The following is a 12,023-nucleotide window of genomic DNA, read 5'->3' as shown; positions in this document are numbered from 1 at the left end:
CACTTCTTGATAGAAAATATTGGGTCTAAGCTTCTTTCAAACTCCATTACTTCTAAGGTTCAAACAAAAGGGAAAGTCTTTAAATTCTACATATAATAATAATAATAATAATAATAATAATAATAATAATAATATAATAATAATAATGGACAGTGGACAGTGAAGCAACAGCTCCCCCTGTGGCCGGAATCGAGAAGCTGGAAAAAAATGTTAAATGCCTCTGTGTCTGTCTATATATGTTGTTTGTCTGTTGGCATTGAATGTTTGCCATATATGTGTTCATTGTAATCAGCCCTGAGTCCCCTTCGGGGTGAGAAGGGCGGAATATAGATACTGTAAATAACAAATAAATAAATAAATAAATAAAGCAAAAAGTCAGAAATTCCTCAAAGCACAGCAGACAAAAAACCAGTACAAGAAAACCACACTACAAACTAGAGCTGACAGCTGACACAACAAAACATTGCTTGTGAAGTTCCTTGACAAAATTGAAGGAAAAGCTGATAAGGAGAAGACCTGGTTATGGCTCACGAATGGGACCCTGAAGAAGGAGACAGAAGGCCTGATCCTTGCAGCCCAGGAGCAAGACATCAGGACAAAGGCAATTCAGGCCAAGATCGAAAAATAAGCCGATGACCCAAAATGCAGACTGTGCAAGGAAGCTGATAAAACCATGGATCATCTCCTCAGCTGCTGTAAGAAAATTGCACAGACAGACTACAAACAGAGGCACAGCTATGTGGCCCAAATGATTCATTGGAACTTATGCCTTAAGTACCACCTTCCAGCAGTAAACAACTGGTGGGATCACAAACCTGCAAAAGTCTTGGAAAATGAGCACGCAAAGATACCGTGGGACTTCCAAATCCAGACTGACAAAGTCCTGGAACACAACACACCAGACATCACAGTTGTGGAAAAGAAAAAGGTTTGGATCATTGATGTCGCCATCCCAGGTGACAGTCGCATTGACGAAAAACAATAGGAAAAACTCAGCTGTTATCAGGACCTCAAAATCAAACTTCAAAGACTCTGGCAGAAACCAGTGCAGGTGGTCCCGGTGGTGATGGGCACACTGGGTGCCGTACCAAAAGATCTCAGCCGGCATTTGGAAACAATTAACATTGACAAAATTATGATCTGCCAACTGCAAAAGGCCATCCTGCTGGGATCTGTGTGCATCATCCGAAAATACATCACACAGTCCTAGACACTTGGGAAGTGTTCGACTTGGGATTTTGTAATACGAAATCCAGCATATGTATCTTGTTTGCTGTGTCATAATAAAATAATAAAAATAAATCACACAGTCCTAAATCCTTGGGAAGCGTTCGACTTGTGATTTTGTGATACGAAATCCAGTATGTCTATCTTGTTTGCTGTGTCATACAATGTTGTTGTGTCAATAATAATAATAATAATAATAATAATAATAATAATAATAATAATAATTTTGTTTATACTCCGCCACCATCTCTCCGAAGGGACTCGGGGCGGCTCACAGAAGCACGACTAGTGCTTAATACATAAATAAACAGCCTCTTCTTATGAACCTCCAGAGAAAGAGACCCCAATGCCCTGCTGACTGTCCCCCTCTTTCCTTTTGTTGTCGACCGCGTTTTAAGGGGATCGGGCCCCTTAAGGAGAGAGCCGATCCGGTCCTGAGAGAACGGACCTTGGCGGAGCCAATAGGAGAATATGAGCCGCAATACAATCTGGAGCCGAAATGAAGAAGGTCCGCCAAAGTTGAAGGAAAATCCGCCAAGGAGTCTTTATTGAGCGATTCAGCTGAAAAGGACACTAGTAGCGATCATTCAGTCTACTAGCGTACCATATATTCAAAATAAAGCCATATTTATACAATGCTTCGGTCTGACAACCCCTTGAATTTCCCGCCCCGCTCCCCCGCCCATCTGATCGCGGATAGGCTAGAAGGTTGAACGAGGCGGGCTTTCGTTTCCCGCCTTGCTCTGCTGGCCCAATAGGGAGCTGCTTTTTGTCCCCACTCGGGCCAATCAGAGAAGAGAAGGCGGGAGTTATTGAAACAATGAAGTGACTGAGCAGGAAGGATCAGATTAGTCCCTGCCCGGCCGATTTCTAAAGGGATTAATGACAGCCATCAGGGGTTCCTGTCATGTACACTGATTTCAGATATGCCTTGAGGTGTCAGGGGGGGAAGTAAGGATGGGTGGCAATGGGCTCAGCAGGGCGTCTTCCTGAGACGTCCTGGTTTTCCCTTTGGAGGAGATATGACAATGTTTGCCTTGAGGGCGAATCACCTTTTATTCGGCGACTCAAGCCCTATATTGTCCATGCAATCTGATTCTGATTAGGTTATGCGGCAGCGGATTAACCTTTTGTTTTGGGGAAGGTAAACCTGGGTCATAGGAGCTGGGGTTCATGTTGGGGTCAAAATATTTCCCATTTGATTTCATGATTTGACAATTATATGAAATAAAATGAAAAATAAAATAAAGTTGGAGCGTAAACCCAGCTGGGAAAAACACATATTTTCCGGGGATCCCAAAGAGTACAAATACATATAGGCAGATAGATAGATTTCAAGGAAGTAAGGGAGAATCCATAGAGGTGGGTTACATTGCATAAAGGGGAATCATGGATGATATAAACAATTGAAAACATTTGATAAGAACGTGGTTTACAACATCTGGGGAACCCAATATGGAAATTCATAAAAGTGGAGTTTTAGCAGCATGATTTCACAATTCATGAAGTTAGCCCAACGATTAGAAACTCATACAACAGTGATTCATGAGGGTGTCCAGGTACATAGAATATGAAAATTCACGGATACATGAGGAAAGGAGTTCATCTGTGGTGGAAGAATGGCATGGGGAAAAGGCACATGTGGGTTACAGTCTTTGGAAGTATAAGATTTCATAAGTTCAGGGATAGGTCTGGGGATGAGTGTTCTTCTCCTTCATAAAATTATGAAGGTATGAATGAAACGTGGAGGGGCACCCGTCCAGGCACCCTCCTGGCAGCTGTAGAGAGGGTGAAGGTCCTTGGAGAACTATGTCTCCCCAGCAGGAGAGCGATCCCCCATCCCCAGTTCACAGAAAGGGGGCCAGGGATCTCCCAAAACCATTCCGCGGGTCGCGGGGAGAGGAAAGTCCGGGATAAGGCAGCAGTCTGGCTTGAAAGGAGCAGTCGGTCCCGTTTGACAGTCAGCTGTTGAGGTGCCGAGAACTGGACCGATTTCAGTTCCGCTGGTGGTCTTTGAGTCAGGGGCCTTAGAAAGGGTTAGGACTAAAAGATGAGTGTGCTAGGGGTAATTTTGATAAAGATATGAGCCAATTTGTACCGTCCGCCGTATTAATCTATGGCGGAGAAGCCTCCGCCAGGGTTTTAAAGATCAGACGGGTTAGTGAGAGGGAGAGAGAGAGAGAAATTGCATGCAAAGGAAGGAGTCAGAGAATGACACAAAATAACCAGATAGAGAGTGTTACTGTTAAAATAAATGCTACTTTTATTGGGGGATTTGTTACATAGTTCAGGGAAGGGGAAAGTGAAGGAAAAAAAGGATCTTTTAATAATAGTCTGCTGCGGTCCCATTCCGTTCCTTTTGGTGAGTGATCTGCGGAACTTTCCGCTGCGAGTTCAAATTAATTTAAAAGCCGGGGTCTTGGTCATCACTTTCAGGGCTCCACACCATGCAGTGGGTTTTCAGCTGCACCCTGAGCGAAGACGGACGCAAGGGAGGCTCCAACAAGTTCAGTTACGATGGGAAGGAGGCCCTGAGCTTTGACAAGGAGACCCTGCGTTGGACGGCCAGTGACGCTGTGGCTGAGGGCTACAAAGAGAAGTGGGAGGCCGAGGCCGGGCGAACCCAGCGCTCAAAGGTCTACCTGGAGGACAAGTGCATCTCCATGCTGCACAAACACCTGGATGTGAGGAAGGGGGTGCCCAGGAAGAGAGGTGAGGAGCGGAGGTTGCAACAGGTGTAGGCTGCCTCCCCGCTGTAGAGTTTAATGCTTTTTTTTTTTTTGCAATATAGTTTTTATTTATTTCTTAAGGATAAGAATACATCGAAAGTGGGGGAACAGACTAGATAGTGGAGAATAGTAGGAAAAGAGAGTAAGTGAGGGAGGGACAGAAAGAGAAAAATAAAAATAGAATAATAATTATCTATATATATAAAAGAGTGATGGCATCACGGCAATTCACAAAACAACAAAACTACAGGCCCCCCAACCTCAAAATTTGACAACACAACCCATCATCCACGCCTCAAGGTTGATACAACAAAAAGAAAAGAAAAATAAAGTCCTAATTAGAGGGAGAGCAATAATTTTTTTATCCAATTGCTGCCAGTTTAGAGGGCTAATCTCTGCCCACTTGGTTGCCTAGCAACCAAGGGACAGCCAGGTTTCAGTTAGGGGACAGGCCGATATAGGCCTCACTTAGACTTCTTCCACAGATTATCAGATTTGCACTGGATTATATGGCAGTGTAGACTCAAGGCCCTTCCACACAGCTATATAACCCATTTATAATCTTATATTATCTGCTTTGCACTGGATTATCTTGACTCCGCACTACCATATAATCCACTTCAGTGTGCATTTTATACAGCTGTGAAGAAGGGGCCTCAGATAATCCAGTTCTGAGCAGATAATATAAGATTAGAAATATACAGTAGACTCTCACTTATCCAACGTAAACAGGCCGGCAGGATAAGTGAATATGTTGGATAATAAGAAGGGATTCAGGAAAAGCCAATTAAACATCAAATTAGGTAATCGTTATACAAATTAAGCACCAAAACATCATATTATACAACAAATTTGACAGAAAAAGTAGTTCCATGCGCAGTAATGCTATGTAGTATTTACAGTAGAGTCTCACTTATCCAACGTTCTGGATTATCCAACACATTTTTGTAGTCAATGCTTTCAATATATCGTGATATTTTGGTGCTAAATTCATAAATACAGTAATTACTATATAGCATTACTGTGTACTGAACTACTTTTTCTGACAAATTTGTTGTCTAACATGATGTTTTGGTGCTTAATTTGTAAAATCATAACTTAATTTGATGTTTAATAGGGTTATCCTTAATTCCTCATCATCCAACATATTCGCTTATCCAACGTTCTGCCGGCCCGTTTATGTTGGATAAGTGAGACTCTACTGTACTGTATTTACAAATTTACAACTAAAATATCACAATGAATTTAAAACACTGACTACAAAAAACATTGATTATGAAAAGGCAGACTGTGTTGGATAATCCAGAATATTGTATAAGCGAATGTTGGATAAGTGAGATTCTTCTTTAATATGAAATAATTACTGGGATAGAATAATGCAGAACAATATAATCTCTAAAACCAGGACAGTAAATAAACAGGGGAATTCCACACAGGAAACAATCAGGGACAGCTAACACCTCCCAACAAAGTATTCCCATCATCAAAGTCTGGCAAATCCTCTGTTTTCTCAGGGCCACAGACAGTAGAAGCACATAAAATATCGCAAACAACACCACTCTGAAAACAAGGGAATTCCAGACAGGAAACAATCAGGGCCAGCTAACACCTCCCAACAAAAAATTCACTCAGGGAGGAAACAGCCAGGCTTTAAAGCTGCAAGGCCATTACATCCTAATCATTTTTCCTAATTGCAGCATTCATACTTGCCTCCAACAAACAAAAAAACCCCAATCAGAAATATTGTATATTCACAACCTTTAGGAAATAATATCCCCTGATGGCGCAGCGTGTTAAAGCGCTGAGCTGCTGAACTTCTGGACCGAAAGGCCACAGGTTTGATTTGGGGGGAGCGGAGAGAGCCCCCACTGTTAGCCCCAGCTTCTGCCAACCCAGAAGTTCGAAAACATGCAAATGTGAGTGCATCAATAGGTACTGCTCTGCCGGGAAGGTAACGCCGCTCATGTAGTCATCCCACATGACCTTGTAGGAGTCTACGGACAACGCCGGCTCTTCGGCTTAGAAATGGAGATGAGCACCAACCTCCAGAGTCGGACACGACTGGACTTAATGTCTGGGGAAAACCTTTACCCTTGACCTTAACTACCACCAATTCCTCAATACTTTATTCCCCATACCACCATACTTCGCCACAGCAACGCGTGGCCGGGCACAGCTAGTATATATATATATATATATATAAGAGTGATGGCATCAGGGCAGTGGACAAAACAACAAAACTACAGGCCCCCCAACTTCGAAATTTGACAACACAATCCATCATCCACGGCTCTAGGTTGATACAACAAAAATAAAGGAAAAATAAAGTCCTAATTAGAGAGAGAGGAATAATTGTTTTTATCCAATTGCTGCCAGTTAGAGGGCTAAGCTCCGCCCACTTGGTCTCCTAGCAATGCACTCAGCCCAGGGGACAGGCACAAGAGTTTGGAGAGACCCCTAAGGGCCATCCAGCCCAACCCTTTCTACTATGCAGCAGGACACAATCCAAGCATTCACAACACACGGACAACGTATAAATACTATACAATACTACACAGGGATATAGACCCTCTCTACCCTCACCACTTTCACAGTACACAAACAACCAAATGCATACTAAACATAAAGACAACCATACAACAGACATTCAATACCACCACTACCTCAACAAGTTCTCACCAACACCACCAGACAACATCACAGCAACGCGTGGCCGGGCATAGCTTATATATATATATATATATATATATATATATATATATATATATATATATATAAGCTTTGCCCTGCCATGCGTTGTTGTGGCTAGGACATAATTTTTCTTTTCTTTTTGTTGTATGGACGCAGAGACATGGATGAGAGGTTGTGTTGTCAATATTCGAGGTTGTGGGGTATTTAGTTTAGTTGTTTTGTCCAGTGCCATGATTCCATTACCCTTTTATATATATAGATATACATATATAAAGGGAGGGGAGTGGTGCTTTGACTTCCCATCCATGCTTCGAAGACTTTTCTTTTGTTTTCTTTGACGGTTTCTTTCATTTATTCTAACCGCCATCTTTTTGTTTGTTTTTATATGCAAGAAGACAGATCTATCATGAAGTTCATTCTTCTTTCTCTTAAGAAGTTTACGACTTTTGTCCAATCTGTTTTATTCTTCCCTTCTCTTATCTTTTGTGTCAGTATATCCATGTGCATAATATCTATTATTTTAATCAGCCAATCTTCAACATTTGAGACTTCTTCCTTTTTCAATATTCTTGCTAAGGTCAATCTTGCTGCTGCGCTAATATGGAATAATATTCTATCTTCATTTTTGTTTAATGTTGTAGTTGTGAATCTTAATAAGTAGACATGTCCAAAAAATCGTTTTGAATCGTATATCGGAATTATTTCGGATTGTTCTCGCTTTTTGATACACATTCTGAGACATTGTCTCACAGCGCAACCAGCAATGTAATTCGAACCATTGTTGGCCCATTCTCTAACTGTCTCTTAATGTTTTGTTAATTTTTTCCCTGAATTTTTTTAAAATATATTTTTTTAAAATTTTAATTTTTTTATTTATTTCTGCAACCTACCTTGAATGGGAGCTTAGCGCAGCCTAACATGGCTGTCGCTCCTCGGCCAATCAGAAGCTTCCACAATGGACGCAAAGGTGGGGGCTAGGGTCCTCTGTGTCCACGTGGAAGATTGCCATAAAAGCCCGTTGTGTAGCCCGGGTGAGCCATTCTAGGCTGGGCTTTGCGCAGAGAGGGTGGTGGTCTGCAAACAACTCCAAAACTCAAGGTCAATGCTCACCAGTCCCTTCCAGTATTTTCTGCTGGTCATTGGAGTTGTGTGTGCCTAGTTTGGTTCAATTCTATCATTGGTGGACTTCAGAATGCTCTTTGATTCTAGGTTAATTATAAATCCCAGCAACTACAACTCCCAAATGGCTAAATTAATCCCGCCCCCCAACCCCACTAGTATTCAAATTTAGGCATATCTGCTATTTGTGCCAAATTTGGTCCAGTGAATGAAAATACATCCTGCACATCAGATATTTACATTACGATTCATAACAGTAGTGAAATTACAGTTATGAAGTAGCAACGAAAATAATGTTATGGTTGGGGGTCACCAGAACATGATATAATATAATAATATATAACTGTTTAGATTCCACCCTATCTCCCCAAAGGAACTAAGGGTGGATCACAGTACGCATACACAGAAAACATTCAATGCCATTTGGACAGACAGGGCAGAACAGAACAGACACAAAGGAGGTGTGTTGTCTCAGATGCAAGAGGTTTGTTGTTTCAAAGTTCAGCTTCGATGCCTTGGAGGTTGAGTTTGGATCCAGCCACATGGGGGTGCTGTTGTTCCATTCGCTATGACGAAGAGCCATCAGGACTTCCTCCTTCCTTTTGGTCACCAGCATTTCTAGTCTTGTTCTTTATAGTGTTGTAAAATACCTCCCCCGCTAATTAGCGATATCTAATTTATCTACTTACAGCTCTAAGCTGTTTTCGAACTGCTTAGGTAAACAGTGAGCTGGGCTTGACGGTCAGGTGCTCACCCTGACCAGGTTTTGAACTGGCCACCTTATTACTTATTACTGCTCGTGATTTACCAGCTGTGCTAAAGCCCAGCCAGAGGAACTGTATTAAGGGTTGAAGCATTAGGAAGGTTGAGAACCACTTGTCTATGATTTCTGGTGTTGTATACCAAGAATTCATCAGAATTATAGAATCCTAGAGCTGGGAGAGATCTCAAGGGCCGTCCGGTCCAGCCCCATTCTGCCATGCAGGAAAACACAATCAAAGTCCTCCTAACAGATGGCCATTCAGCCTCTGTTTAAACCCATTCAGAGAAGCTTGCAAGCCTTATTATCACAGCCTGAAATTGCATTGGTTTTTCCGCAGTGGCTCCAGTTGTGAAGGTGACCCACAAGGCGGGCATCGGAGGCCTGGAGACTCTGGTCTGCCACATCCACGGCTTCTACCCAAAGGACATCGATGCCACGTGGAGGAAGGACGAGGAGGTCCGGGAGCAGGAAACCCTCCGAGGGAATATCACCCCGAACTCAGATGGGACCTATAATACCTGGATCAGCATTGAGGTTGACGAGAAGGACAGGGACAAGTACCAGTGCCACGTGGAGCATGACAGCCTGCCGGAAGGGGCCGGATCCGATCTGGATTTCCCTGTGGTGGAATGTGGTAAAGGACCATAGGGTTTGGGGTTATGGGAAGTAGGATGGTTTCTCTTGTGCTTTCAAGTCATTTCCAAGTTATGGAATTTTCTGGGGCTGAGAGAGTGTGACTCACCCAGGGACACGCAGAGGGTTTTCATGGCTTTCATGATCCCTGGTCTTGAGAGTCATAATCAGAGTCATAATCGAACTCACATAATTATTGTCATAGAATTAGAGATTCCTAGAGTTGGAAGAGAACTTCAAGGGCCACCCAGTTCAATCCCATTCTGTCAGGCAGAAGGCACAATCTAAGCCTTCCTGACAGGTGGCCATCCAGCCTCTGCTTAAGAACGTCCATAGAAGGAGAATTCAACATTGTCTTTTCATTTCCCTCCTGTTCCATGTAGTATCAGGGTGCATTTTGGCCCCACATGAACAACTCAGTGCTATAGGACCCTGGGAGTTGTAGTTTTCACAAGGTCTCCTTTGCCAAAGTGGGTTGGTGCCTCATCAAACTACAACTCTCAGGATGCCATAGATTGAGCCATCGGAGTCCAGACTCCATTAATGCTGCAGTTTAGAGGAATCCTAAGTCTCCGGCACCTTTCATAAAGCACTATGATATCCCTTTTGCTGCCATGTTTCTAATTCCAGGATGCAAAGGCGACCTTATCAACCTAGGCCAGTTGCAAAACAGTGCTTTCTTCCCCAATGCAATTGGAAGAGATTTTATAGGAATTCATCATTTCCAGACCTTTGTCCGTTTTGGTAGCCCTTCTTTGGATGCCTTCCAGCTGGTCCACATCTCTGTTATGAATGATTTTGCCCAGAACTGGACCCAAGGCTATTATTCCAAAAGCAGGACAGAGTGGGACCATGACTTCCCTCGACGGACACACTAAACTCATCCTGATGGCCTTGTTGAGCTGCCACATCAGACTCTTGACTCTCGATCCCTTTGACATGGACTGTTGTCAATCTAGGCCAATGCATGGTCCTCATGTTGACTCAAATACATACATGTAATAATTGTTTTTTGTCTCTTGTTTCAGGCGCTCCGATTCTTCCCTGGATCATTGTAGGAAGCGCCTTGGTGTTGATCCTGATCGTGACATTGATTGTCATCATCCTCAGTAAGTAAGGCATGGACAAATGGCAGGAGTTGGGATGTAGGCAAGAGGAGGAGGTTCCATCCATAAAACCTTAGGAAAGGATCTCTGTCAGTCGCAACTGACTTCAAGGGAATGCAACCAGAGAGGCATCATAGTGCCATAATTTGAGCGTGGGACAAGACTCTAATGGACCAGAGTTCAAATCTCATCTCAGTCATGGATCCCCATTCAGAGATCTTGGGCAAGTCACATCCCCTCAGCCTTGGGCCAAGGCAATGGTGACAAAACCCCCTTCAAACAAAACCTGCCAGTCCATTAGTCAACACTTGAAAAAGTTCTCAGTTATTGCACTGCTTTAATTATTGCTCAAATGCTTGGTCTCATAACCATGTCTTAAGGTTATTCCTAAAAGACAGGATGGAGGGGACTGATCTAATTTCACTGGGGAGGGAGTTCCACCACTGAGAAGGCCCTGTCTCTCGTCCCCACCAGTTGCACTTGTGAGGGGAGTGGGACTGAGAGCAGGGACTCACCTGACGATCTTAACCTCCAAAGTGGATCACAGCGAGAGATACGTTTGGACAAGTAAGCTGGGCCAGAACCGTTTAGGGCTTAATAGCCAAAGCCAGCACTTTGAATTGTGCTCGGTAGCAGATTGGCAGCCAGTGGAGTTGGCGTAACAGGGGGGTTGTGTGCTCCCTGTATGCTGCTCCAGTTTGCAATCTGCCCACCTCTTGTTGGAATATTTTAAGCTTCTGAACAGTCTTCAAAGGCAAACCCATGTAGAGCGTGTTGCAGTAATTTATTTGGGGTATAACCAGAGCGTGGACCACTATGGCCAAGTCAGACTTCCCAAGGTATGAGCGCAATTGGCACACAAGTCTTAATTGTGCAAAAGCTCCCCTGGCCACTGCCGAGACCTGGGTTTCCAGGCTCAACAATGAATCTAGGATCACTCCCAAGCTGCGAACCTGCGCCTTCAGGGGAAGTGTAACCCCATCCAGCACAGGCTATAACCCTATGCCTTACGACTGACCAGGAGGACCTCTGTCTGTCTGGATTCAATTTCAATTTATTTGCTCTCATCCAGTTCAACACAGCGGCCAAGCACTGGGTCAGGACCTGCACAGCCTCCTTAGTGACAGGGGAGAAGGAGTGGCAGGAAGGCCTACCTCACAATGTTTTCTTGATGGACTTTTGGCAATTCTCTTTGGGCAGGATGTCATTGTGGCTCTTTCTTTCCTTCCACCGGTTCCCTCATGCACCTTCTGCCTCTCTCTATTCTCCCTTCCCTTCCCTTCCCTTCCCTTCCCTTCCCTTCCCTTCCCTTCCCTTCCCTTCCCTTCCCTTCCCTTCCCTTCCTTCCTTTCTTCCTTCCTTCCTTCCTTCCTTCCTTACATACACTTCTCCCCTCTTTCTTTCCTTTCGCTTCCCTTCTTTCCCTTGCTTTTCTTCCCTCCTTCATACCCTTCTCCCTTTCCTTTCTCTTCCTTCTTTCTCTTCAACCCCTTTATCTCCCTTTTCTTCCTTCTCACTTCCTCTCTTTCCCTCTTTTTTCTTCCTCTCCTTCCTTCCTCCTTTCCCAACAGACAAATGTCACGTAGCAACAGCCAAGTGACTTCACTCCCTTTCTTTCCCAGTGACATCACAGAGGGCCACTTCACCCAGCCTCAGCCAATCCGCTGCGTTCTTTTCCTTTCCCTCAGCTCTGGCCTCAAAAGATTTGGTTCTTTGAGTTCAAACCCCTTCATATTTTAAGCTGAATCATGAAGG

At 43.7% G+C, this 12,023-nt stretch overlaps 1 protein-coding gene across 3 annotated transcripts in view; it reads left to right on the top strand.

Annotated features, from left to right (window-relative positions):
- LOC100552615 (class I histocompatibility antigen, F10 alpha chain) overlaps positions 1-12,023 on the top strand; it is a 37,660-nt gene that overhangs the window by 21,495 nt on the left and 4,142 nt on the right. For 2 of the 3 annotated variants that reach the window (XM_016997555.2, XM_003227747.4), the window contains exons 3-5: positions 3,664-3,939; positions 8,867-9,163; positions 10,191-10,271. In XM_016997555.2, coding sequence (XP_016853044.2) covers positions 3,664-3,939; positions 8,867-9,163; positions 10,191-10,271 — 654 coding nt within the window. The remainder of the gene's footprint in view (positions 1-3,663; positions 3,940-8,866; positions 9,164-10,190; positions 10,272-12,023) is intronic. The other variant, XM_016997556.2, reaches the window with a different exon arrangement.

The sequence above is a fragment of the Anolis carolinensis genome, chromosome 2 (assembly GCF_035594765.1).
Source record: "Anolis carolinensis isolate JA03-04 chromosome 2, rAnoCar3.1.pri, whole genome shotgun sequence".
In the NCBI taxonomy this organism is placed as follows: Eukaryota; Metazoa; Chordata; class Lepidosauria; order Squamata; family Dactyloidae; genus Anolis; species Anolis carolinensis.
This window is presented reverse-complemented; position numbering and strand designations above follow the sequence as displayed.